The 27464-nt window shown below is 37.9% G+C and overlaps 4 protein-coding genes across 6 annotated transcripts; all 4 read left to right on the top strand.

Moving 5' to 3' along the window:
• Positions 1 to 935: 935 nt before the first annotated feature.
• Positions 936 to 12749, top strand: scinla (scinderin like a). The gene is made up of 17 exons (XM_030131740.1): positions 936 to 1052; positions 3226 to 3417; positions 3877 to 4031; positions 4633 to 4794; positions 4904 to 5053; positions 6028 to 6117; positions 6216 to 6345; positions 6508 to 6596; positions 6698 to 6913; positions 7011 to 7144; positions 9155 to 9245; positions 9895 to 10065; positions 10156 to 10336; positions 10422 to 10537; positions 11435 to 11512; positions 11594 to 11654; positions 11738 to 12749. Exons 2-17 carry the CDS (start codon positions 3237 to 3239, stop codon positions 11887 to 11889), a joined length of 2157 nt encoding a protein of 718 aa, XP_029987600.1. The 5' UTR covers positions 936 to 1052; positions 3226 to 3236; the 3' UTR covers positions 11890 to 12749.
• A 195-nt stretch (positions 12750 to 12944) lies between these two features.
• Positions 12945 to 15922, top strand: LOC115417707 (retinol dehydrogenase 8). Its single transcript, XM_030131745.1, has 6 exons — positions 12945 to 13164; positions 14126 to 14287; positions 14436 to 14615; positions 14698 to 14791; positions 15263 to 15446; positions 15548 to 15922. Exons 1-6 carry the CDS (start codon positions 13068 to 13070, stop codon positions 15785 to 15787), a joined length of 957 nt encoding a protein of 318 aa, XP_029987605.1. The 5' UTR covers positions 12945 to 13067; the 3' UTR covers positions 15788 to 15922.
• A 635-nt stretch (positions 15923 to 16557) lies between these two features.
• Positions 16558 to 19505, top strand: dr1 (down-regulator of transcription 1). Its single transcript, XM_030131746.1, has 3 exons — positions 16558 to 17506; positions 17639 to 17802; positions 18603 to 19505. The coding sequence occupies exons 1-3, from the start codon at positions 17287 to 17289 to the stop codon at positions 18747 to 18749; spliced, it is 531 nt and encodes a 176-aa protein (XP_029987606.1). The 5' UTR covers positions 16558 to 17286; the 3' UTR covers positions 18750 to 19505.
• A 411-nt stretch (positions 19506 to 19916) lies between these two features.
• Positions 19917 to 25486, top strand: LOC115417706 (protein wntless homolog). Of its 3 annotated transcripts, XM_030131743.1 has the most exons (13): positions 19917 to 20090; positions 20820 to 21083; positions 21160 to 21284; positions 21365 to 21520; positions 21986 to 22122; positions 23893 to 24061; positions 24139 to 24236; positions 24315 to 24378; positions 24454 to 24597; positions 24687 to 24770; positions 24852 to 25008; positions 25084 to 25193; positions 25232 to 25256. In XM_030131743.1, the coding sequence occupies exons 1-12, from the start codon at positions 19985 to 19987 to the stop codon at positions 25182 to 25184; spliced, it is 1605 nt and encodes a 534-aa protein (XP_029987603.1). In that variant the 5' UTR covers positions 19917 to 19984; the 3' UTR covers positions 25185 to 25193; positions 25232 to 25256. The 3 variants fall into 3 exon arrangements, with proteins under 3 accessions (XP_029987603.1, XP_029987601.1, XP_029987604.1); XM_030131741.1 differs by having other exon boundaries at positions 25084 to 25486; XM_030131744.1 differs by having other exon boundaries at positions 21163 to 21284; positions 25084 to 25486.
• The last annotated feature ends 1978 nt before the right edge of the window (positions 25487 to 27464 follow it).

Raw genomic sequence — 27464 nt, forward strand, 5'->3', positions numbered from 1 at the left:
TGTTTGTCCGTTAGTGTACAACATAACTCAAAAAGTTATGGACAGATTTTGATGAAATTTTCAGGGTTTGTTGGAAATGGGATAAGGAAGAAATGATTAAATTTTGGTGGTGATCGGGGGTGGGGGGTGGGGGGGGGGGGCATTTCCAACAAACCCTGAAAATTTCATCAAAATCTGTCCATAACTTTTTGAGTTATGTTGCACACTAACGGACAGACAAACAAACAAACCCTGGCAAAAACATAACCTCCTTGGCGTGGGGGGGGGGGGGGGCACTGATCAGCCTTGGCGGAGGTCTGCGCTCTCCGAGTGCTTCTAGTTACATTTTGGGATGTTATAGTTATCTTATTATTACTTTTAGATATGATATATTTGTCAATTTTGGACCAGAAATTAAAAGAATGTTCGCATAAAAAGAATAAGTGTAGAGTAGTTTCAGAGTAAGAATGACAAAAGTTACATATTTCTTCCACATCAGAGAATCGAGACAAAATAACATTGGAGGGATATACGTTATGTAAAATTTTGAGATGTAAAATTCTAATTTTGTTTGTAATACAGTATTTATATGGTAATGTCCATGCTTTTGACCACTCAGTTTTAGAGAAGGTTGAATTCCATAATGACAGTGTTATATTTTTCGGGTTTGCACTATTTGCAACAGTGACGTGGAGGGTCCTACAGTGTTATTGTAGCCGGTGTGGTCCATATGTCACCACAGTTTTATTTTCGTGTTTTATTTTGCAGAGAAGGAGGCGTTCATTTCAGTGCATTATAGTGTCGTTCCATGCTGCATGTCTCGTTTTGTTGGAGCTGTGGTTTCTCCTGTGTGATGGGGGTGGGTAATGCATCAGTGGTGCAGGTTGGGCTGGATGGGTCGGTTCGGGATGCGGTCGGTGCCACGCCTCCTGGACTGTACGCGGATGTGGTTCAGGGTTATATATAACAGACCTAGTGCACCGACTGTGTGCGGAGACTGGAAGAGCAGCCGTGAACCGGAGAACACCGGATCGACCCCTTCTCACCCAGCATCTGCCCTCTGTCCTCATCAGGTAATGCAAAGTTTAACCCTTTCATGCATAGTGGTCACTGCAGTGGACAGTTACTCTACAGCTTTACTCTTGTATATTCATGGGTTTTGCTGTTTTAGTTCCATATGAACCAACACAGTGGAGACTTATGCATCATCTCATGAACTGCAATTCATACCATTACTGTAACTTTGCTGTTCTTGATTGGTTCTTGAGTGGAAATCAATTGTTAATATTTATTTTTTGCATATTATCTCCATGAAGTGAGTAATAACTAGAATTAGAATATGTTAAAATGTGAGAAAACATCAGATTAGCTGCATTAAACATGGTTTCATTTCACTGTTTTTATATCACTTTATGATATTGGGTTTTAATACATGTTTCTTTGCTTCAAGAATAAAATTCATGGTGTAGCTGAGTGGACATTTTTGTAACTCCATGAAAAACAGGTTGATTTATTAAAAGAAAAAAAAAAATTCAGTCACATTGGGTTTTTTTTTTTCATGCCTAAAGAGGAATAAAACACTCAGGAAAAAAAATCTTGATTAAGGTTCTCATAATTCATGCATGAAAGGGTTCAAATCTGCATATTTCTGCACACTTTGATGAAATCACACACTGAGCTAAAGTTGTAGATTGTGCAGTTACTTGGTGGTAAGTACATGTATCAGTGTTTACTCTGCATTTGGACAGAACTACGGAAGTGTATTGTTTTAAGGTTGTAAAAATAAAAATGGAACATAATCGTGTTATAACGACAAAAGTCTCATTTTATTCCAAAAACTATATATAAAATGAAATCAGTATAACATGATTGCATGCATATGTTGCAAATTATGCTTAAGGAGCTGAGATGGACATTTTAATTATCTTAGAGTTTTAAATTAGTCTTTAGTGTTTTTACCTATTGTTTTCATATTTTAACGCACGAATTGTGCCAGTATTGTTTTATTCTATATATTGTCTTTTACTCTTATCCTGTTTCATGATTATGTGCAGCACTTTGGGACAGTAGTGTTTGTTTTTAAGTGTGCTTTATAAATAAACCTTGACCTTGACCTTAAGAAAATGGTGTTTGGAGATTGAAAAATAGAGGAATATTATTCATTTATGCAGTCTCGTTAAATTCTATTTGATATATGGTGACACTGCTGTTACTGAACTTGGTAGATCAGGGGTGTCAAACTCATTTCATTTTAATTCAGGGGCCACATTCACCCCAATATGATCTCAGGTGGGCCGGACCAGTAAAAGAATAACAGTGAAAAAAGAAAAATTACATCTTGATAATGTTTACATCTACAAAGTTTCCTTAAAAATCTGAATAACATGAACGACTTGAAATGTCTAAAGAAAAACAAGTGCAATTTTAACAATATTCAGCCTCAGTTTATCATTTACACATATGCATTATAACTTTTGCCAATGCTGTTTTGGAACAATACCAAAGCATACTCACATTTTTGTCTTTTGCTGAGGAGTGTTGGCTATGCCTCAAAATTGCCACACCTCTTTGCTAGGCACTACTTGTAAATGGTATGTACACTCTCTGTCTGGTACATCAGGTGATGGTAACCACATTAAAAAAAACACACTGAACTTGCAGATTCAGTAGACCTGAAGAAATAAAACACCATTTAGTCTGCATTAAGTTAAGGGAAATTCTTTGTTAATTGAATACATTATGCACATTCATTTTTCAGGTAATATCAAGATTAAAGGCTACCACAAGTGGCTCATATATACTGCATTGCATAGATATTTTTCATGTAATGCAAAAGTAAAGACAACATTTCCATGACTTCAGCAGTGGTTAGACTCAAAACTGTACAAAGCTGCTGTAACTAATATTTTTTTCTTTCAGGAATTTCCCCCAGGGATTGATAAAGTTCATGTCAATCTGAGTCAGTTAGTTAATCAACTCGACAAATCATGAATATAACAAATAAGCATTTCAAGTATATTTTATTGAAATGGTGAAAATCCCTCAATAAAATCCATAATTAAAGTTTTATAAGACTGCATGTTAAATTAGACTGAATGTGTCTTATAGATTGTTTTAAAATAGTTAGTATTTTATTTTTTGTTTGTTGAGTATTGGAATAATCATTTGATCTAATGTTAAGGGCCATGTTTGTCTTCGCTGTGACCTGATGGTTTATTCACTAATAAAGACATGTCTCATCTCAAGGCCCGAGCACTATGGTTGTCCACAAAGCTTTCGAGAATGCCGGGAAGACGCCTGGCCTGCAGATATGGCGAGTGGAGAAGATGGATTTGGTGGTCGTCCCTTCTGAGCTCCATGGACAGTTCTTCACAGGAGACAGTTATGTAGTGCTCTGCACCATAACTCCTTCTTCTCTCAGGATTCACAGCTGGACAGGTATTACAGTTTGAGTCTCTGCTCTACCTCTGCTCTGGTATTTGTCTTTGTATGCTCTCTTGAATGTGGGAGGGCACATTCATTTTTTCCATATTTTTCAAAAATTTGGCTGGATTCTGGTGATTTAGCAGCATTTTGTGTCTATTATGTATAAGTTCATGCTCTAAATATCATTATCTGTAGAAACTAATTCACCTTGAGACCCAAGAGTATTTTTATTTGGTGTCTTCACAGCATGCAACTTATAAAAAAAATACATATTGAATTGTCATAACATCTACATTCATAAACTACTGATAAAAAAGGGCAAAATATGAATTTAGTGTTTGCTTATATTCCTCTCACTATTTAATAACATTATCAGCATCCACAGCAACATTTGAGCTCATTTTAAAATAAATCTGCAAATCACTATCATTACCAGTGTCTGCATGTGTAACTTTATCTGCTTTACTGTAGGTAAAGAAGCTTCCCAGGATGAGAGAGGAGCTGTTGCCATCTTTATGACTCAACTGGACGACTTTCTGCAAGGAATTCCACAACAGTTTACTGAGTTTCAAAATGAAGAGTCCTCCACCTTTCTCAGCTACTTCCCCAAAGGCATCGTGTACAAGGTGAAATGAGAGACTGTATATGCATGCATGTCATTTCAGGGTGCAGTTAATCCTGTTAGATCACGTATTTGAAGAAATGTTGCCGATAGCAGCGCCTGAGAGGCAACACTTTTTCATTCATAGGCACAATACTACAAGCTGTCACGTCACAGAATACAGCACACTACATTCTGAAACAAAATGGGAGATACCATAGAAATGGACAAACCCAAATGACCTTTGAAATGAGATTACAGTGGGAAGCAGATGTTACTGTCTGTGTATAAGAAAAGGAATTATTGAACTAACAAATGATAATATAAGCCATGCAGACTGTGGAAGTATTGTACATTTGTCTGAGAATCACAACTCTTCACAGAGCTATTTTGAGATCTGTTTGGAGTCATGGTTGGTTTCTCCCTCAGGTTCTCCATGGAAGGTTCCCATGGGGGAGTTAAGAGAGAAAACAAGCTCAGTGGAAATATAGCAAAACACCAATGACCTGTCACAGTCTCAAATATGGATCTGGAAAACAGTCCATACTCGTGTGTCATTAGAAATATAAAGATAAGTAGTTGAAATATTTTATCTATGAATCTAATATTTAAACCACTTTTCACAGGCAGGTGGAGTAGCTTCTGGCTTCAAGCATGTAGTGACAAATGCTGTGGATAGGCAACGTGTGCTGCTTGTTAAAGGTCGTCATGCAATCAGAGCCAAGGAGGTGTCTGTGTCATGGAGCAGCTTCAACAAAGGAGACTGCTTCATTATTGACTTGGGAAAGGTGATTCAACGACTAGATGACCAGAATACACACAAAAAAAGAAACGGGCAACATATAAGTTTGTAAAATATGTAATTTTTGTCCTGTGCTCCTTTGTGTCAAATGACAGAATATCTACCATTGGTCTGGTTCTAATTGCAATTTCTGGGAACGCATCAAAGCCACAGAGTTGGCCATTGGAATCCGTGACAATGAGGGCACTGGGAGTTGTCAGCTACACATGATTGATGAGGGCAGTGAGCCAGAAGAGGTCTTGAAAGTAAGTGTTTTTTTTTTTTATTTTTGTTTTTTTGCCCCTCAACCAACTTCTGGCTGAGGTTTTGTAATTGTTTTGTTGTCTGTCTGACGTCCGTCTGTTTGTCCATTCAACGGCATAATCGCATTATCTGCAGAATGCATTGACATATCTGCACCAGATTTATATTGTGGATGCATCTTTTCCATGGAGCAGAAGCCTATGAAAATAAGTGACCTTGAACTACTTTTTCAAGGTTAAATGGCCTTGTGCAGTTATAATATGTGAGTACTTTCAAATATGAATATGTATGTAATAAGTTTTACACAAAGACAATCTAATCTAAATTATAGGGCAGTACCTCTGGCAGGATTCTGTTGGGTTTCTGTAAATTGGCTTTGAGTCTGGTTTCAACCAACTCTATATGTGAAGCGTCATGAGATAACTTTTGTTATGATTTGGCGTTATTTAAATAAAATTTGATTTGATAACTTTCAACAGAATCTTACACCATATTTGGCTGAGGGGTATTAAAAGTGTGCAGCACATTATGTTCAAAATGAGCCTCACACACTTCAAACAAGTAGGACGAGTGCAGATAAAAAAATACCATAATCACACAAATTCCTCAAGTGAAACAACTAAATACATCTTTACTTTTAACAGGTCATTTTGGGCTCATGGAGAACCCCATTAGCCATAGTAATTAGCTGATGAAACCACTAAGTGCCTATAAAGCAATAATATATATATGTAATATAATATATGCAGATTAAAACATACAGAAACAGTTAGGTCAGGGTTGTATTTTGGTTGATGTGTACCTACATCATATGTAATTTTTCCAATAATATTAAAACAGAGAGGTCAGCCATATTCATTCATTATTTTGTTTCATTTGGATCAGTGTCAGTGGTATAATATCCATTGATAATGATACTATTTTTATTTGAAAATGCAAGAATTATATACTATGCATTTAATATGTGTATTTATAGGTGCTTGGACCCAGGCCTGCAGTTCTTCCAGAAAGTTCTGTTGATGATGTTGAGCATGAACAGAGAATCCCTGAGGCAGTTCTGTATAAGGTGAATAAGTGCAATTATTTGTATTTTAAAAGAATCCCTGTCACAGTGGTTTTCAGTTTCTCAATGTGCCAAATGACAACTTTTGACCATGCCTTTAGATCTCGGATGCTGCTGGTTCTATGACAGAAACTAAGGTCGCAGATAAAACCCCATTCCAGCAATCCTTACTCAGTGAGGAGGACTGCTACATCCTGGACAACAAGGGACACAACTTATTTGTCTGGAAAGGTACTGGGACATGATATCCGCTCATTCACTCTTACAGGTTCTTATTCTTTGGTTTGTTTTGTGTATTTATCATAGATGCAGGTTGACAGTGCTCTGTGGTTCCTGTCCAACTAAAGCTATATGTTCTGACTTATCCACACTCTGCCTCACCCAAAACTACAGGGAGGAAGGCAAATGCTGAAGAGCGCAAATCAGCACTTAATATAGCAAGACAGTTTATCACAAGACACAGTTACCCAGACAACACCAAGGTAATGTGATTTAATAAAAATCTACAGAGCATAATCTTATATTTTCACTACTCATCTTTGAATATGGTTGTGTTTACATCTCTTATTTCTGTTGTGTGCAGATTGAGATTTTCCCATCACAGAGTGAGACAACTCTGTTTAAGGATTTCTTCTTCAACTGGTTGGATAAGGATGAGACCACAGGCCCAACAAAGCCCTACACCATCGGTAGCATTGCTAAGGTGGAGCAGATTCCCTTTGACGCCTCCAGTCTCCATAGCAACCAGGCCATGGCTGCACACCACGGCATGGTGGATGATGGCTCTGGTAAAGTTCAGGTAAGAATATTAGTACAGTGGAACTTGTGCAATAAGTTTATTTCTTTAAATATCCGTTCTACTTAAGTGGTGAAATGTGACTGATTAATGTCTGTAGATTTGGCGTGTGGAAGGAAACGATAAAGCAGAAGTGGACCAAGCCAAATATGGACAATTCTTTGGGGGTGACTGTTACCTGATACAGTACTCCTACGATTCCCAAGGCAGAGAGAAGCATATCATCTACATCTGGTGAGTGCAGTCTTTAAAGCTGAACTCTCTGTAGGTGACATAACAGCCTCAAAAAAAAATATCAGTCCACCTCTGCTTCATTACTGATCATTAAAACTTGCAGCACATACATATATTCACACATAATGGTTACAAATTACTACCATCTCATATTAGAAAATATCATAGGTAGTGTTTTTCTTTAAATATCTACTTATGCATATTACATTTGGTTCCATTTTCATCACTTTCATAACAGGTGTTTTTTAACCGGGCAATAATTAAGATCACATTTTTTGCTTTTACGACAATCCTTAATAACAGGTATATGTATTACAAACAACAGACAGCTTTAATTTAAATAAAGTCCTTTAACTGAAAATAACTGAAAATTATATTCAATAGATTTTTACTGAAAAAAATGATGTAAATTCAAATAGTAACCACCAACAATTTTATAAGAAACAGTAATTTGAATGAATTTTTTCCTCACTAACAACAATCAGTTACAATTACATTTTTTTTTTTTTATTTAATTAGATAATACCCCAACACCCTTTATACAATATAGTGACATACAAATGCAAGATAAATAAGGACTACACTATACTGCTCTATTTAAAAAACAAAACTGGGATACATCACACATACTGTTTGTAGGATATGAAACATTATCATGATAAAAATGTTGAATCAAAATGTCCTTTTTGGTTAAAGACTTAATTTTCTTCATGAGTAACAATTGGGGAAAACAGACAATTACTTCTGGTTTAGAATAATCATTTATGGTCAGAATGAGACACATACAGGGGTTGGACAAAATAATGGAAACACCTTAAAAAATCAACAAAATATAATTTAATATGGTGTAGGTCCGCCTTTTGCAGCAATTACAGCCTCAATTCTCCGAGGTATTGATTCATACAACTTGTGAATTGTTTCCAAAGGAATTTTAAGCCATTCTTCAGTTAGAATACCCTCCAACTCTTTCAGAGACGATGGCGGTGGAAATCGACGTCTTACTTGAATCTCTAAAACTGACCATAAATGCTCAATAATGTTGAGGTCTGGGGACTGTGCCGGCCATACGAGATGCTCAACTTCATTAGAATGTTCCTCATGCCATTCTTTAACAATTCTAGCTGTATGGATTGGGGCATTATCATCTTGAGGTGAAGGTGTTTCCATTATTTTGTCCAACCCCTGTATTTCAGAAATCTTGCAGAGGAGCATTTAAAACAATTAGAATGATTTCTTGAAAATTCAACATATAACAACATACAATAGAATTAAGTAAAAAATAAACTGAGGCATTGTGTAAATGCAGATGACAATGAAAAGAAAAAAAAAAACCTGAAAACTAAATAAAACTTTTTTGCAGTGATAATTATTGCAATATAAAATTATATTATAACATTTGCCATTATTGTAGAAACACCATGTCCATATAGTATTTTAAATAGCAAGAAGAAAAAACAAATAGTAAATGGAACAAGTACCTAAAGTTATTGCTTAGTGATTTGCTTCCTATCAGATCTGCTGAGAGTCTGAGTTCTTTTAAGTCAAGGTTAAAGACTCACCTGTTCACTGCTGCTTTTGACTTTTTCAATTTTATATTCTCTTTCGAAACTCTGCACTGCAATTCTTACTTTATTATGTGTGTGTTTTTATATTTTTGGATTCTATTTGTTGTTTTCTTACTTGCTGTTTTTAATCACCTTTTACATGTTTCTTTTATAATGTTTTAAATGTCTCTTTTTCCTTGTCGTTGTATTTCAATGTCCTGTGTGAAGCACCTTGAATTGCCTTGTTGCTGAAATGTGCTATACAAATAAACTTGCCTTGCCTTCCCAATTATAAGCATTTCAAGTTGAAAATTTCTTAATGTAATAAAGAGATGAAAGTAACAATAAAGTTTCGTTTACCAGAAGAGTTACCTGAAAATATTATTAATGCAAACGTTTCCTACTTTTCAGGCTTTGTAGAGAACGTTACATTTTTATTTGACTGTTGTGGTTTTTCTGTCTGAAGGCAAGGGCGGAAAAGCACAATCGATGAACGGGCTGCATCAGCTATTCTCACAGTCGCCTTAGACGACTCCATGGGTGGAGTAGCAACTCAGGTAAGACACAGTCTGTGAAAAGAACCTGCATTACAGTATTATTCAGTCCTTCATTTCTATTGTCATTTTATCACATATTATTTTGGGATATTTGTGCCTGTATTACTAAATGGACTGTGACAGAAATAGGATAGATGGTGAATGACCTGCCACAAAGGCCATGTTGTTGCCCTACTTTTTAATTTTTTTATTGAATACATGAGATGATGAGATAAACTTAACCCCTCACTGAAATTCAGTTATAAAGTGTCGGTCCACAACTTGTCAGGGATGAGTGACTTTACCAAATTTCTGCTCCCTATTGAACAACGTCATAGCAACAAAAACTCAAAGTACATGGATTTCATTAACTATGGACAGATCCGGGTCAGTAGTTTTCACTGTGGCCTTTATCTTAAATAAAGCCATCATTAGTAAGATTTAAGTATTAAATTCAATCAGTTTGAAAAACATCTACATTCAGTTTTATTCTTTTCCCAGTCATTTAAAATGACTTTGAATATATTTATAGAAGGAGACCAGCTCCTTCATTTTTAATCTATATATCATATCAAACATTTCCATTAATGTTTGATTCTGAATAATCTGTAATTCAAGACTTTTTAGGCCAAAAAAGGTTTTAGCCATTTTTACTTCTATGTCTTGGCAGGTTCGTGTCACTCAGGGTCAAGAACCACCTCATTTAGTCAGCATGTTTAAGCAGAAAACAATGATCATTCACATGGGAGGGACATCGCGTTCTGGTGACGAGACTCAACCTGGCAGCACACGGCTCTTCCATATCCGCATTTCTACTACTAAAGCGACTCGGGCTGTTGAGGTCAGTCATATTTATTTATGACACTGAATGTGTATGTATAGAATATTCACAATAAACAATTCAAACAACAGTTTGCTTCCTTTTGCCCAGGTGGAGCCCATCGCCTCTTCTCTGAACACTAATGATGTCTTTGTGCTGAAGACACCAAATTCTGTGTTTGAATGGAAGGGATTGGGGGCAAATGAGGAGGAAATAAAAGCAGCTACGGAACTTGTTAGGGAGCTGTATCCAACAGACACAGTGACTAAGGTCGATGAGAAGATGGAGTCAGGTGAGTTCTGAAATAGACCTTTGTTGTGTATAAAAAACTGTTAGACGCAAAAAATGACGAAAACGTCTTTTCTCCTCGTTTTCAGCTGATTTCTGGTCAGCACTGGGTGGGAAAGGGGAATACCAGACCTCCAGGGCTCTGCAGACGGCAATCAAGAATGCACGACTGTTTAGCTGTTCAAACAAGACTGGGAGGCTGATTGTGAGCATTTATATTTCATTGCTTTTAACTAATGGATATCAATTAATACTGATGCCAATAGAAGATGACCTCTTGGCTGAAGGTTACACTTGCTTTTTGGCTATTTGATATCATCATCTTAAAACACTCTGCTTTTTCATAGCTGCTCTACTGCACTGTTCATTAAACCAAACTTTATCACCAGGCTTTCTGGTGATGGTCTTGCTTAGTATCAATAATTCTATGGTATCTTTTTCCTATATGTCCACATTCACTGCTTGTTGTCGGCATTTTTAATTGAACAAGGACTCAGTTACAATCTGATAGGCCTGTTTGAAAGGGTCTTGCAGGGGTATATGTTAAAACGTCTCCTTCAGCTGATACAGTAAAAATCTGATCTAATCCAGCTGGCATATTGCAGGGCACATCATCCAGGAACATGTGAAGTATTGCACACCAGCCACTTTTCATAAAGTGCCCTGAGAATCCTCAAAAGGCATTACAGACTGGGTTCCAAAGTCTTCCATTTATGAAAACATCCTACCTTGGATATGGACTTCCTGGCCTTCACTATTGCTCTCAAGACCAGGAAACCCCTTTCAGGTCTTTGCATTGCTTGTAGTAGGTGGAAAAGTCAAACTAGGTGTAGACTGTTGGACATCTGCCAGATGCTCTTATGCAGTCTTTGCTACAGCTAACCAAGTAGCCAGGAATCTGGATCCGAGTGTCCTCATGGTCTGTTTGCCCTTGAATCCTTGGGAAACAGACCTGAGCTGTACAGCAGGGAACAGTGCATTCAAAACCATCATATAAGGCAGGGGACTCAAGGATAGGGTGCTCACCTACATAACATATTGTTATTTTGTTTTATTCATTTATTTTTAGGTAGTGACTCTAACTGCTTTATTCCATATGTAGGCAGAAGAAGTGCCTGGTGATTTGACACAGATGAATCTGGCGCCTGATGATATCATGATTCTGGACACCTGGAATGAGGTATGCTCTCTATTTTTTTCTTTACTTTTGCTTGCTTTTTTTTTTTTTGTTTTCTTCTCATCCTTTATTTCCTTTTTTTAGATCTACATTTGGGTTGGAAAGGATGCCAATGAGGTAGAGAAATCTGGAGCATCCAAGATTGGTAAGATAAACACAGCTCTCATGAAAGGCAGAGAAATTACATGGGAGAATTTGTTTACAAATGTATCCCTGATTTCCTCACAGCTGAAGACTATGTGAATACGCACCCCTCTGGTCGAAGTGGTACCCCTCTGGTCACCATTAAGCAGGGAGAAGAGCCGCCTTCCTTCACTGGCTGGTTCCACGGCTGGGACCCAAAGATGTGGGACAATGTTTTGGCAAAACTCAAAGGCTAAATTTGAAAAATCTCACAAATCTGTAACTTCTACAAAATGATAGCAAAGATTCATTGCTTATCACTTATTTCTGTGCAAAGCATATATAAAATCATGATAACTCTGGAATATTCAAGCTTCAGTTTAGGTAGAGGGAAGGTCGGTGACGTTGTGCATCAAAGTTCTCATATGCAACTGGTTTTTGTCATTTTCTTCAAAGTTTTAAACATCATCAAAAAGTGTAAGGCAATAATCAAACTATGACATTCAAAAAATCACAGAAACTTGATTGTAAGAAGGGCTCCAATGATGATTTTCATTGTTGATTAATCAGTTCATTATTTTTACCATTAATTGATTGTTTGATCTATATAACACAAAGTAATGCAAAAGTCTGTACCAAAGCCCAACATGATGTCCTCAAATATTGCATTTGGTCTACAATTCAGGATATACACTTTACTGTCATAGAGGGGAAGCAAATACACAAAATCAATTCAAATTTTTATTTAAGAAGGTGGCCTTTTTTCTCGTAAAAATTCCCTCAAATTATTGAGGATTAAATTAGTTACAAATTGATTAGTCAATTCATTGTTCCAACTGTATTTGCAAGCTGATAGTGTCTGAAATATAATGTGGCAGATCAAATCTCGCTGTGATCCATTCTGGGTTAATATTGTTTGAATTTTGATTAAGGTGATTATCATATTCAGGAAATTCTAAGCCTCAAAGAGGACAGTGGCATTTAAATTCTTTAATTTTTTGTCTTTGTAATTAAAAAAAAGACTGTGTTAAATTCTCCTTCTATACAACTTGGATTTCATTTGAGTAATTTAATTTGATAAATTCGGCATTATAAGAATAAAATCTTGAGAATTGTCTGACTGAGTGATGTTTTTTTTTTCCTACAAAAATGTGGTTTTGTTGTCGTATCAGTATACATGTTGTCTCTACTTGGGAATTAGTGCCATCACAAACTTGTTATCATCAGCCCCTAAATCCCAGTGGGCTTCAGGACCACGTGTAGGCCACGCTTGCTTGGTAATCTGCGGCCCATGTGCACAAGGCTTTTGCTGAGTTGCAGATCTTTGGATTAAGGAGCAGTTTGTCTCCATGCTGCGTACATACCTCCCCTCTATTGTTCTCTTGTATTCTCTGCTACTGAAGCTGGAAAACAAAAATTAACCAAACCCGACACAATGAACCAGAAGGTGGTACTCATCACAGGCTGTTCCTCTGGGATTGGCCTCGCCTTGGCTGCTCGCATCGCCAAAGATGAGAAGAAGAGATTCATGGGTAAATTAGATACCACTTAAAAACCGTCATATCAACTTGCTGAGAATAATTTTAGTTTTAATTAGTTTTTAATTTTGGGACAGGTCTTTGTTAATTCTGTGCTAGTAGGCTGAGAAGTAAAGAATGAATAGAAATGAGAAAGGTTCTCGTCTTTAAGGTGTCTCATTTTTTCAAATTGTAACTCTAGTACCTGCTCAAAAATGCTTTTTAAAACTGACCTTAAACACTAAATCAGTCACATCAAATTTTTGTAATGAACAAAGTCTACAGTAGCGACTGACTGAATACTGAGAGACTATCAGAGATGAGTGAAGACATTTTTCACCTACAGCTGCCCAGGTAGGCCAGAATTTTACAGAAACTACATTTAAATCAGTAAAATGTTGCATTTTTTAAAGCATTTTTGTGTTTCAGTTACTTATTATGTAACAATTTCTATAGGTTTAATGCATCCTCTGTCTTACCATGTAAATTTGTGCTAGTGATAACTCAATAGCCTATTATCACTGTAGAGAAGTATTGTCCCATTCACTGTGACCAACTCATCTATCCACTTCACCCGTACAACTCTGTGATCAGAAGAAACAGTCTCAGTATCTGCATCCTGAAAATGCAATCTGATAATCCTGATAATAAGGGCTGGAATTAGGTCTGGAACAGTCTGGTTAATCCTCTCTCATTTTTAAATGCTTTAAACATCATATATTAATTGACCTTTGCGGTACTGATCATACAGCAGGGCTTTTAGAAGTGGATATCTTAAACCCTGAGTACGTAAAAAACTGAAACTATGTACAATGTCAGATACCATTAAGGTTAAAAATCTGCACAGTTAGTATAGAGGCATCAGGTGTCATTTGACAGACTTTTTCTTGAGGAGTACAGCTGCAGAAGTCCAGGAATCAACTGCAACAATGCTTCTTTTATAAAACAGGGTTAATCTTTATTTTGTTTGTTACAGTCTATGCAACCATGAGAAATCTGAGTAAAGGGGAGCCTCTGGTCGAAGCAGCAGGCAAGACCCTGGGAAGGACCTTGGAAATCAAACAGTTGGATGTATGTGATGAGACGTCCATTAAAAACTGTGTGGACAGTCTGCCTGAGCGCAGGGTGGACATTCTTAGTAAGTAAAAAAAAAAGAAAACCTTCAAAGACACACAGAAACTAAAGTATACTATTCCAACAGTGAATATTCTCAAAGCAAAATTCTGTTGTTGTAATGTCATCTTTTATTGTTTCTGTTTCTTACTCCGTGCTGCTTTTCCTTATAGTAAGTAATGCTGGGATGGGGCTGATTGGACCGATTGAGTGTCAGTCCATTGACGAGATGAAGACTGTCATGGATACTAACTTCTTTGGACTAGTGCGGTTGCTGAAAGAAATCCTACCTGACATGAAGAGAAGGAAAAAAGGCCACATTGTTGTTATCAGCAGTGTCATGGGCATTCAGGGTAAGGTGGTTGATTTGTTGACTGTGATTGGATAAAGTACAGTTACAAAGCAATGACTTAACAGCGTCTTCATGTTTTTCAGGGATTTTATTCAACGATGTCTATGCAGCCTCTAAGTTTGCTGTGGAGGGTTTTTGTGAAAGTTTAGCCGTCCAGGCCCTGAGGTTTCATCTCAAGTAAGATCTTCTCTCTCCTGTGTTTCTAAGATATGATACAAGGGAAAGACATTTCATGCCCGAGCATTTCTCTCCAGGAAGGACATATAAATGCTATCACTGTGGCTCACTCACATTGTACAAAAAGGCTCATCATTGTCATCACTCCCAGGAAACAAAAAGCTATTTTAAGTATGTCATAGCAAAAGCAACCACAGCACACCCAGATTTTTTTGCAAGTCTTAACACAGCGTCAACCAGTAGTCAGCCATGTATTAAAGACGACAGCTCAGCAATGCAATGCTGCTTTTTTTCATTAAGCAAAAGAATAGGGACGTTTACTTGGCACAAAATGTTCAGCTACACTTTGTTCAATGGCAAAATCAGAGGCACTGTATGCTTCTGTAACTACATATAGTAAAATAAGGTGAAATGATTGGGAGAGGATAATGACAATGTTTGGCCTCTGTTTTTCTTCTTCTCTCACCTCAGTATCAGTCTGATTGAGCCAGGCCCAGTAATTACTGAGTTTGAGCGTAAAGTCTATGAGGAGGGCTTGAAGACTGATCTGAGCAAGGCTGACAAAGTGACAGCTGACATGTTCACAAACATCTATCTGAAGAACTACAACCAAATCTTTGAAACCCTTGGGCAGACTCCTGAGGATGTAGCAGAGGTATAGAATTCGTCACCTGCAAACATTACATCTTTAATACCTTTCAACCTAAAGTGGGACCTTCTCTTATTTCAGTGTTTGCTCTCTGTTTTGTCTTCTAGCATACTTTTAAGATCATCACCATGGAAGATCCTCCTTTTCGTCATCAGACAAATACGCTTTACACACCCATGACCACTCTAAAATATGCTGACCCTAATGGTGACCTCCCAATTGACACATTTTACAAAATGGTGTTTGAACATGACAAGGTCTTCAATGCCAGTCTGAACTTCCTCAAGCTGCTGCGCTGGAGAAGTCGGAAGAGTTTTACTCTGGACAAGGACAAACCAACTAACTGATTCAATGCCACAATGGGAAAAATATCTGTGACCTCTGTGTAATAGATGTCTATATTGTTTCATACTGTAGGGCACTGTTGTAATGAAACACTGAAACAATGAAAAGTGGAACAAAATAAAAAAAGTAGTTATACATTTGCAGTTTTTTTTTTTTTATCTTTATCGTGATCCCCTACTGAAGGCTTTAGACCACATCCTGCCTATCATAACTGTAACTTGTTAAGCCCCAAAGCCGTACAAGGACACACTGTATAAGCAGTAAATAAAACCATTAAGGACAGCGACAACAACAATGCATCCGATAAAGCACTGTTAAAATAACTTCTACACTTGACCGAAAGTTCCTCCATATACTAATAGTTCAAATGGTTTCAATGTATCATTAAGGGGCCATATGAATTGTTTTAAAACCTTTCAACTAATACTTTAAAATGTATTTGTAAACCTGTTGCGTAGTGAAACATTGTTTGTGACCATGGATTATGTATTTAGGCATGGCCTAATCTGGGATGCAGCTGCTTGCTCTTACACTGTCACACTACTTGGATTTACAAATCTCCCATAATACTTCACTGCAATGTTTTCATAATGCTTTCACTGGTTTGTTATTTGTGAGTACCACAGATCAAACACACAATATGACTAATGTAGGTGCTGTAGGTATGTAGCTGGACTGGACAGGTTTGACCCCCTCTGTATGACACTACTATCACAGACTGTGAAACTAACCGGTGTATGTTTGTAGTTCAATTAATGAACGGTAGACGGCGGTAGACGGTGGCGAATACATTCTGGGAACAATATGCATCCGGCTGTTTTGTTGACGTTGCATCCGGATAAATTTGAGCTAACATTGTCTATAGCACAAATGTATTAATGAGTTACTATTGGCTTGTAATTGTTTAACATGTTTGACTCATTTGGTCAGTGAACGTGGGGCTAACTCGCGGTGCCCTATGAATGTATTCTACTCGACGTCTCCCTACACATGCAGTATTTCTGTGCTGATGCAGGGACAGTTCATTGTTAGCCTAGCTGTAGCCATGCTCTCAGACTCGGCTTTCACTTGTCTTCTGGGTTGTGGCTTGCTTGCATCAGGGACAGCGGCTACTAGCTAGCTTAGTAGCTAGCTAGTACAAGCATTTTCCCCGTAGTGGCGTTTTCGTGCTACCTTAGTTGTGCTTTGACGTTTCTTGAACAGTTTATTTTGTCACATTCCATGTTACGGCAGCGGCTCGCTGAAACTGCGCCTCGTTTGTCTAAACGCACAGAATTAGCAGTCGAGCTAACGTAGCTAAGCTAATTAGCCGACTAGCTATCTTTGAGGAAACGTCTGGCTGCTGTGTGACATTTAATTTCCTTGTTGTGACGCTGTCTACACCGGGGCATCACACGTTAAATCCTGTAATTCGAGAGCGACCGGCCTGTGTTTACTAACGTTTTAACGGTTGTGAACCTGAGTTCTTTATCCGTTTAGTTTGTGGTCGTTTTCTGCCACGATGGCTTCTTCGTCTGGAAACGACGACGACCTCACCATCCCCAGAGCAGCAATAAACAAGATGATTAAAGAAACTCTTCCCAATGTACGGGTGGCAAACGACGCTAGGGAGCTTGTGGTTAACTGCTGCACAGAGTTCATACATCTCATATCCTCAGAGGCGAATGAAATATGCAACAAGTCCGACAAGAAGACCATATCTCCTGAACATGTCATCAATGGTGAGTCCTGTTCCAGTGTGTTCCGTTCTTGCTGAACTCGTGCTGTGCATGTTTTGAGGAATGTAGGGCGGGGAGTGTCCTCCACCTCAGATGGTAATTTTTTCACTTTCACTCACTGTTTTCACACATCAGCCCTTGAAAGTCTTGGTTTCGCATCATACATCACGGAGGTGAAAGATGTCCTGCAGGAGTGTAAAACTGTAGCCCTGAAGAGGAGGAAGGCCAGCTCCAGACTGGAGAACCTGGGAATCCCCGAAGAAGAACTCCTCAGACAACAGCAGGAATTGTTTGCAAAGGTATCATATACAAAACGTTACATTATGGGTGTACATCTGATGTAGACTCAATGCTGAATACGCAAGTCTTTATTTGCGGTGTTGTGAAATCATTTGGGTTGAGACATACCATTTAAGTTTGGAATGGGTGGTTTGTGCAGAATTGTAATTAGTGATTTGTTTAGTGTCTTTAAAAAACTAATTCCAAAATCCTAACAAGGTACAATTTTTAGTGATGGTAATAATAATGAATATCTTGTTTTTTATTCACAAAATGAATTCAATCTATTTAACTGAAACGTAATAAATATGCAGTGATTATTTGCCATGCTCTTCTAAAATTTTACACAACCATCACACAAATCTTGTATTTATGTGAGAAAGCACAGTAATTATACTCAACCTATTTCAGTGATGTAATATCTGCAGCAATGGAGGAGGCTGCTCTCAAAAAATGACATGCACAAGTACTTCTCAGAGATACTGAAGCATCTAAGGTTTCTGAAAATATGTAATGGAAGTGATGGTTGCATGTAGGTCAGAAATAGTAGCTGCAAGACTCAGAAGTTATCTTCACTCAGATGTCTATAAAGTGAATAAGACAATGTAAACATGTGACATGAAGTATATTTGAATGCACAATGTCTAGTAATTCATGAGAAGTATTGTTGTCAGCATAATGAACAATAAATCAATCCCTGGGCTCCAGTTTATGCTGAGTTAGTTATATATTGAAGATTGTAATTAATTAAAAGATATTACAATGTGGTTCTTTGCAGTTTCCTAATAGGTTCTTTGACTACCTTCCTATGTTTCTGCAGGCGCGACAGCAGCAGGCAGAGCTCGCTCAGCAGGAGTGGTTGCAGATGCAGCAAGCTGCTCAACAGGCACAGATGGCAGCAGCATCTGCCAGCGCTGCCCAGCAGGCCGGTTCCTCTCAGGATGAAGACGAAGAGGATGACATGTGATCCCAGGGTGCCGTTCAAACTGTCTGGATTCCTTCCTGGGACAGTTTTTGGCACCCAGTTCTCCCAGTGCTGTCATAAGCAGAGACATTACATGTGTTTGACTGCTGGTATTATATCTGTGTGACATTTACAAAACACACATGGGAATGGACAGTGAAGAGAAAAATGACGGGGGATTACAAGACAGTCACACGTCAGATACAAGAGCCTGACTTTTTTTTTTTTTTTTTTTTTTTTTTTTTTTTTGAGTTGGACAGCTGTTGGGAACGTTTTTCATTAATCTTATCTCTCCCCTGTTTTCTGGTTGCTTATGTTTAATTTTGTCTTGACATTATGTTGTGAGTAATTTGTAGATTTCTGGATGTGTTGTGGACACGCTCGAGGTAGTCATGGCAAATTCTGGCAACAAAGTGATCTGGTACAGCCAGTTGCTTACTTATCTGATCCGTTGTCCTTCTGGTGGTATATAGGAATTGTTTCAGAGCAGCTGATTCCTCCTCTCTTGTGGTTTAGTAGTCATTTTTTCAGAAAGGGTTTTCATTTACCCTCAACTGGTTTATTTCTTTAACAGAGAATTGTTTGAAAGCTTGTGAATATCAGAATAGTTTTTGTTAAGTAGTGAAATAAATGGAAAATCTTTTTTTGTTATTGTTTCAGAATCTCTATATTGTTTTACTTCTTACCTTGAACCACCCACAGTATTGCCTATTAGCTACACCTTTCAGAAACAGATTATTTTTGTCTCATAGAACCAAAGATAGAGGACCGATTTAACAGCCCAGAGTTAGTGTTTTTTTTTAAAGGTGTAGGTGCTACTGTGATTCTCATTGCTGACTCCAGGTCAGTGTAAAGGATGTTAAGGGTCATTAACCTCTTGACTTTGTAAAGTGCTTTGATATACAGGCTGAATTTGTTATTCCCCTTCTTTGGGTGCAGTATCAAACATTTGAATTGTGACTGGTAAATCCTCAGTGTAAAGAAAAGTAACTAGTTGTGATACACTTTCACTCGCCTATACTATAAAATTGTATTCTTTAAGCAATAAAGGAATCCTCTTTTATACGCAGTTGTGTCATTATAATACATAAAGATATAATAGATAATCCCTTCCCCCACCCACTGTGACATCCTGCTGGGTAAAGTCATGTGAGCACATAGAGTAGCTTCAGTGGAGCATTCCCCTTGTTGAGAGCAGACGTTTTTAGTTCTGAGCATCACTTTTCCATTTTACAATAATGTCAGGAGCAATCATAGAGAGCATGAGCACTAAAAAACTCATTTTAATGGGTTTTTGTATTCTGGGCTTTCAGCTTCTATCTATCATGGTTGGAGCATTTATTGGTAAGTAGTCATCTTAATGGCACTCATTAATATCTATAGGTCGCTGCTGTAGTAAGACTGGAGCCACTTGTACATCACTGTTCATTTTATTAAGCTTTGCTACAGGCAAATATGCTATTTACTGCTTTTGTCTGCTGTATTTTAGATTACAGTTTTTATCCCCATTCTGGTCCAGTACAACACATCTGCGCTGATTTTGAAGATTTGTTACAAACTGAAGGAATATGTATATGTGGAGGAAATTCTCCTTGAGATAAATACACTCTTTAAAATGCTTCTTTTATTATGCGGAAAAGACTTTGCCAAAAAGTTAAAAACAGACCTGTTTTTCTGAGATCATGGAAAGCTGACTTTGTAGAGATGTGGTTCCTGAAGGACTGCAATGCTACAAACCTGGAGAATATGATGCATTAATGTAATACATGAAGTCCAATGAACTCAAACATGTACAGCAGTGCATTACAAAATACAAGTTAATGCTGCATTAACATCAGCTCTAAAGCACTGAATTTCACCTTTACTACCCAATGAAGAATTCTCATTCTAAAATGAAATTTTCTCATATTTACATACTTGAATGTGTTTTACTAGTAGTACTATAGTTGAGTATTTTCAGTTTGCTATTAGTACTTATATATACAGATATGAGAACTTGCGTCACTTGTCAAAAATGATTAAGCCCTGCTCCGACATAACAAAAATAATACCTCTCTCTTTGGTTTCCCATAGCTCCCACTCCCACCACTGCCATCCGCTACTTAGCCACTAAATGCATTAACGGTCACAGGACTCGTGGGTGGCTCATGCCCTGGGGATCAAACCGGTGCCATCAGATCCGTAGCTTTGATGAACCTCTTGCAAAAACCCTGGACGCCAATGACATTGTCTTTGCTGTGCACATCCCCCTCCCCGACAAGGAGATGAGCCCCCTGTTCCAGTACATGCTGGCTGTTCTGCAGTTTGACATTGCATTCAAAATGATCAATCAGATCGGTAAGAAATGTACCTGGCATCTAAATTGTCATGTTTTTATTCTTTATGTCTAATAAGAATGTTTCTGTTTGTGCAGAAGATGGTGTTAGCATCACTATTGAAGCTTCTCTGGCGTACAGGGATGATTTAATGTCTGAGTGGACTACAAAATTTCACTCAGTGGAACAAAGACCACTCAGGTGCATATTTGCTGTCCCTAAGGTAAAGACATGCATGATTTGTCTTAATACATGCAAGGCAGCATATTTCACAACTGTGTAATATATAACATAATTTTACAGACGTATGAAAACGAAGGCCGCTTTTACCACTGTGAGCCTATATCATTAATGGAACTGGGAACCATGGCCCACAAGTATTTTCTAATTAACATACGCTTGCCAGTAAATGACACAGTGAATGTGGGCATCGGGGAGATTAAGGACATCCATATAGTGGTGAGTTTGACTCTTATGGTTGGAGGTAAACCAATTTTTTCAGTATCAGCCATCGGCCTTGTTTTTATTTATTTATTTATATATTTTTTTTGAAAGCCGATATTTGATCAGTTGTCAAAATGCTATAAGATATTTGATCAGGCACTTGTGTGGGCAGCACTTGAAGTTCAATAAATGTTAAAAGGATACCATGTGTATTAATAATTTAATTTTTATTGCTGCATAGAAATCTTAATTATCTGAGTGTTTCAATTATATTTAAGGTCAATGTGCTTAAAAAAAATCTGCCTTAAATATCGGCCTCAAAAATTGGCTGTAGATATCGGCCATCGGCTGACCAAATTTTTAAAAAATTGGCATCTTAGAAAAACCCATATATCAGTCGACCTCTACTTCCAGTGTATTTTGTTGAACTAAAATCATTAGGTGGATTGTATTAAGTTTAAACCTGTAACACCCTTTAAGAGTATCCACCAGAATGGAGGCTTCACTAAGGTGTGGATCACTATGAAGACGGTGTTCTGTCCCTGGATATTTGTGGCTATAGTTTGGTACTGGCAACGAATCCATCTTATGGCGAGATCACCAGTCCTTTTGGAAAAGTAAGACATTTAAGGAAGCACAGCTTAACTAACTCCTTTGCCTTTTCACCACTAATGCTGTGCACATACACCCACACAGAAATGTCATTCATCATACATATTGTCATATCACCATGTATGTGAACTATAAGGCAGTGTATTACTGTTACAGGACGTACGTCTTCCTAGTAAGTGAAGACACAGTTCAATGTTGTATAATTTTATTTGTAATTTTAGTTTTTATTTGTATTTAATCCTTCGCGGTGGTTTTTGTTTTCAGTTAAGTTTACAAGTCCATAGATTTCTTTATTTTGAAGAATTGGCTTTTTTCGTTTTAATTTCAGTCTTGGGTATCCTTTTTCGGGTATTTTGAGAAAAGCTTTGATTTATATAAGACGAAAATGTAGGATGAATGACTCCATTGTCCATCGTTTTCTTCTTGTTCACCACAAACCATTACTTAAAAAAACAGAAACAAGGCTGATTTTCCCTGCCATTCTATGTTGCATTTTTCATTGTAGTTTTATTTAGTTTACATTTTTTTGTTTTTACTTAATTTTATTACATTTTTATTTCACCATCTTTTTCAGTTGCTTGTTTTTCACTGCTAAAAATGAGGCATACCTATCATGCAACTTAGTTTAATATGTCACAGATGAAATCATTTCAATTCCTAACACGGTTTTATAGTTTTACCAGTTGCAGATCTAGAAAATTTTACATGAGGTGGCAAAAGGGTGGCACAGGAGGACAGTATGTGGGAATTGAATGTAACTATGCTGCAAGAACACATAGATTCATTAAAATGTCAATGGATTCAAATCCACAACTACTTTTAAACATTTTTTGTCACTCTATTCCCCGTATAAATACACTACCCAAGTCTTCCCAATGCACAACAGGACCAAGACCAGCATTCAACTGAAATAGAACTGTGCAGCTCTTAAAAAGTAGAAGTATTAAGAGCAAATGACAATATCCCACTACAAAATAAACCTTCTGCTCTGTACAAAAAATGCAATAATTGCCATCTACACATAGCAGAGTAGTGTAATAAAACACTTCCTTTGGTCAATTTATTGCTTCGAGAATCTGGCAGATTCACAATAGATATAGTTTGTTTATTAAAGCACAGTTTTAAGGACACAAAAATTAGGGGTGGAAGCTTGGGGGGCAAGGCTCTATAGTGACCCCCCTCATACATATGTATTCATGCATTTTATTTGCATAGATTTTTGCATTTGAAAGAATTGGCTTTTTTATTTTTATTTTCAGTCTTGGGTGTCCTTTTTCAGGTATTATGAGAAAAGCCTTTATTTATATAAGATGAAAATGTCAGATGACAGAGTCTGTTGTCCATCAGATATCCCAAATTATACAACAGTTTATTCTTGCTTGTTCACCACAAACCATTAACATTTGATTTTACCTTTCATTCTATGGGCATTGACTGGAAATCATGCCACTTTTATTAATGAAACGCTAATTCCTTCACATCTATACCTTTGCCAGATGATTTTTGAGACGGTAGACATGGGGGGTCAGGCTGTGTTTTTATAGAAGTAAAGTGAAGTTATACAACTCAACTCTTGCCATTCAGTAACAGTTGAGTGAGGTCAGGCTCTTTATTGTGCCAGTGAGAGCCTGAAGCCACAGGTAAGCCCTCTGTCAGGTATATAAGGACTAGAGGATACATGCTTTTAAGTGCGTGATTAGCCTGGGAAAACCAGGTCAGTGTCCAACCTGCAGCAGATGCTTAATGCCAGTCCTGATAGTGTGTTTTCTGTGCAGGGCTATTTTTGCTCTGGGTATCTCTATGATGTTCCTGAACGTACCAGTGGAGTGGCTCTCCCTGGGCTGTGAGTGGACGTGGATGCTGCTGTTTGAGGATGTCCAGCAGGGCATCTTCTATTCCACACTTTTTTGCTTCTGGATCATCTTCTGTGGTGAACACCTGATGGTTAGCATCTACTCTGCTGCACTTTGCCCCACATTTTTATGTCTGTTAATTATTCTTTTCAATGACAAACCTTGCAGGATCAGAGTCAGAGGAATCAGCTGTCAGTGTACTGGTGGCAAATCAGCCTGGTGCTGTTCGGCTCATCTATCCTCCTTATTTTTGATCTGAGTGAAAGGTAATGACTTGAGTGCTTTTGCTGAAGTCTTGTGTGTGTTATCATCTTTAAAACTAAGACTCTACATATGCTCTAAAGGGGTATGCATCTGAACAACCCTTTCCACAGTGTTTGGGCATCCGAAATTGGGACAAATCTTGCTGTATCCTTTTACTGTGTCCTATAAAGTCAGATTTTTGGTTGGGGGAAAAAAAATTCTCCTTGACTACCCTCACAGATTACCTTCATTGTGATGGCAGGCATTTGTGTTTGTCTTTATTTCCTATCCCTGTGCAGTATGGTGCGTTGTGTGTTCAGGAATATTGAAGGAAAATTACAGCATTTTTCTGCAATACCAGAAGCAAGAAGACTACGCTATAAGGTTTTTTTTCTTGTTTGAATTACACATAAAAGCTAAATCCAGGAAGAAAAAAAATTACATCTTTTGTCCCTTCCTACTCTCTTTTAAAGGGTGTAATCTTCCGGTTCAAGTTTTTGATGCTGGCAACTCTTTCATGTGCTGCCATGACCGTGATATTCTTCATCTTAAATCAAGTAAGAACAACCCCTCTAGCTGGTTTTATAATAACGCTGTCATTATATCCAGTTTGACTCCATGTTCTTAACGTCCACCAGGTGAGTGAAGGGCACTTACACACCGGTGACTATACACTTCAAGTCCACAGTGCCTTTCTCACAGGAGTTTATGGCATGTGGAACCTGTATGTGTTCTCCATTATGTTCCTCTATGCCCCTTCCCACAAGCATAGAAGCAAAAGGTCAGGAGAAACAGGTATGTAGCATTTCTGTTGACTATGTATATTGGAAATTTGTCTGTTTTGTCTACGATCACATTTCCTTTTGACAGATATATTTCGGAAGGCAGAGAACCAGAGGACTCAGCTGATGAGTGGTGAACAAGGACCAACAGAGATCTACAGGATCGCAGGAAAAGTGGCTGAGGAGTAGTTGATTTTGTTGCTTTTGTTGTGTCTGTGTTTTGTTTGTTTTTTACTTTGTATTTCTATTTTTGATCCTATCACTGTAACTTGAGGCATGAGACTTGTATATATTTTAGAACTCTGGGGAATTATAAAAATGTTTGTATAACTCACATCATAGAATCCATGTATAAAACTAATACTACACCAGTCAGCCTTAACATAATGACCAATGACAGGAGAAGTGGTAATAATATTGATTATTTTATTACGGTGGTTCCTTTCACTGGGTTGGATATATTAGGCAGCAAGTGAAATTTAGTCCATGAAGCTGATGTGTTGGAAGCAGCAAAATGAGCAACATAATGAACTGAGTGACTTTGACCAGGTCCATATTGTAACAGTGATGACTGGGTCAGAACATCTCCACAACTGCAGGTCTTGTTGTTTGTTCCTGGTCTGTAGTGGTTAGTACCGACCACAAATGGACTAAGGAAGGACATCCAAATCTTAGGACAGCTGATCATCTGTGGGAGGTGTTGGACAAATAAATCTGATCCATGTGGGTCCACCTAGGCTTCCAGGACTTCAGGGATCTGCTGCTAAGGTCTTGGTCCAGATACCACAGCACACCTTCAGAGGTCTGGTGGAGTCTAGGCCTCAGGTCAGAGCTGGTTTAGTGGAAAAGGGGAACCTACACAATATTAGACAGGTGGTAATAATGTTCTGCTCATATAGATGCTGAAGTAGTTGAGATCCGGTTGTTGTTCTTTAGATACTTTTAGTCAATACTAATCACGTTGCACTGGAAAGGAACAAGAAGATCTGGAGATGCTCTGACCATCATATTTTCTCCCTTGTCAAAGCTGCTCAGATCCCTACTCTTGCCCATTTTTTATTTCAAACACATCAACTTTGAGGTCTAAATGTTCACTTGCTGCCTTATGTATGCCACCCACTGACAGGTCCCATGTAATGAAATAATCACAATTAATACCACTTTGCCTATCAGTGGTCAGAATGTTATGGCTGGTTTTATGCAGATGATGAGAAAGTAAGTCTTTAGATGCTTCAGTATTGCTTTGAAGCTTTATACCCTCTGTCCAGTTCAACTTCACATTGTCTTTAATGCAAATTGATTTATTTTGAATTGGAGCAAAATATGAAAAACAACTGAAATCATTAATTTGCTTTATTCTGTTTGACTGTGAGCAGCTATAACTGTATTAGTGTTTCAGGGTAGAACAGTTATTTGGACTAATGTAAAGTAGATGGATAAAATGTGCTACCTTGTGCACCAGTCTCATTGTACATATGAAGCTTTACCCATGAACCTAAACACATCGTAGGCCCTGATGAATCCTCCACAGATGTTTGCAGTTGTTTAGCCTTTTCTTGTGTAGCTGTGTACATACAGACTGTATCTGAATGACTGTCCTGCTATGTGTGTTTGTTTTTGGTATCAGCGTTATATTACCAGTGTATCTCTCCACCCATTAAACACCAGAGTAGTTGCCAAGAGACGACTGCTTCCTTCAATTTGTTTTGATGTGGGTTGCAAGGGTTAGAGTTTTGTCCTACTTTTGCTGTATGCTGTTCTACTTCAGAGGGTTTTCAGGACACTGACACTGAATTGCACATCTGTTACTCAGCAGTAAAGTACAGGCTTACCATAAAATCTGCTGCAGTGTTTCACTTCCTATACTTTTCTTTCTTTGTAAGGGATCTGTTTTATTTGTGCCTTGTGCTCCTAGTTTTGGACTGTGTTAAACATTTCCATGCGTCTGTCAAATAAGGCAACCCCCATATAATCAGTCCCTCCAGGAATTTGCGATGTTGCGACTATTAACGCAAATTCAACCAATCACTGTTCAGTGCTGCAATTTCGTCCAATCACTGCAAATTTTCCGCAAATTTGACTAATCACCTTAGCCCCCTTTTGCCCACCCCTGTCTATGTGACATGTACATCATCATGTTCACGTCCTTGTTGACGGTTGAGAAGATGAAGACATGTGCGATTCAAAACACTCACATTTACCGACAAATATCACTGCCAAAGTTCGTGCAAGTCAGTTTCCAGATGTGTTACACAAAAGCAGAAGTATACTGTTCTGCACTGCCTGCAGTATTGTGGTGGAACACGAACGAAAGTGGCCGCTCCACAGACACTTTTCAACCGCAAAATATGCAGGAGAACAGCTGAAACTGGAAGAAGAAAGACAAGACAAGTCCCATTGACAGAGGCTGTTGGATCCAGAACAACAGCAGGAGCTGAAAGGGTCAAGGTTACAACAGATATACTCTAT

The sequence above is a fragment of the Sphaeramia orbicularis genome, chromosome 4, assembly GCF_902148855.1.
Source record: "Sphaeramia orbicularis chromosome 4, fSphaOr1.1, whole genome shotgun sequence".
Taxonomy (NCBI): domain Eukaryota; kingdom Metazoa; phylum Chordata; class Actinopteri; order Kurtiformes; family Apogonidae; genus Sphaeramia; species Sphaeramia orbicularis.

What these genes read in the sequence shown, in the direction of transcription:
- scinla (XM_030131740.1), top strand. Translation starts at nt 3,237, where the DNA reads ATGGTTGTCCACAAAGCTTTCGAGAATGCCGGGAAGACGCCTGGCCTG. An exon ending in CTGAGGCAGTTCTGTATAAG is followed by an intron (nt 6,118 to 6,215) that starts GTGAATAAGTGC and finishes CCATGCCTTTAG; the next exon opens with ATCTCGGATGCTGCTGGTTC. An exon ending in GTTACCCAGACAACACCAAG is followed by an intron (nt 6,597 to 6,697) that starts GTAATGTGATTT and finishes TGTTGTGTGCAG; the next exon opens with ATTGAGATTTTCCCATCACA.
- LOC115417707 (XM_030131745.1), top strand. Translation starts at nt 13,068, where the DNA reads ATGAACCAGAAGGTGGTACTCATCACAGGCTGTTCCTCTGGGATTGGC. An exon ending in TGAGAAGAAGAGATTCATGG is followed by an intron (nt 13,165 to 14,125) that starts GTAAATTAGATA and finishes TGTTTGTTACAG; the next exon opens with TCTATGCAACCATGAGAAAT. An exon ending in CTCCTGAGGATGTAGCAGAG is followed by an intron (nt 15,447 to 15,547) that starts GTATAGAATTCG and finishes TTTGTCTTCTAG; the next exon opens with CATACTTTTAAGATCATCAC.
- dr1 (XM_030131746.1), top strand. Translation starts at nt 17,287, where the DNA reads ATGGCTTCTTCGTCTGGAAACGACGACGACCTCACCATCCCCAGAGCA. An exon ending in TCCTGAACATGTCATCAATG is followed by an intron (nt 17,507 to 17,638) that starts GTGAGTCCTGTT and finishes TTCACACATCAG; the next exon opens with CCCTTGAAAGTCTTGGTTTC. An exon ending in AGCAGGAATTGTTTGCAAAG is followed by an intron (nt 17,803 to 18,602) that starts GTATCATATACA and finishes ATGTTTCTGCAG; the next exon opens with GCGCGACAGCAGCAGGCAGA.
- LOC115417706 (XM_030131741.1), top strand. Translation starts at nt 19,985, where the DNA reads ATGTCAGGAGCAATCATAGAGAGCATGAGCACTAAAAAACTCATTTTA. An exon ending in TCACCAGTCCTTTTGGAAAA is followed by an intron (nt 22,123 to 23,892) that starts GTAAGACATTTA and finishes TTTTCTGTGCAG; the next exon opens with GGCTATTTTTGCTCTGGGTA. An exon ending in CAAGAAGACTACGCTATAAG is followed by an intron (nt 24,598 to 24,686) that starts GTTTTTTTTCTT and finishes TCTCTTTTAAAG; the next exon opens with GGTGTAATCTTCCGGTTCAA.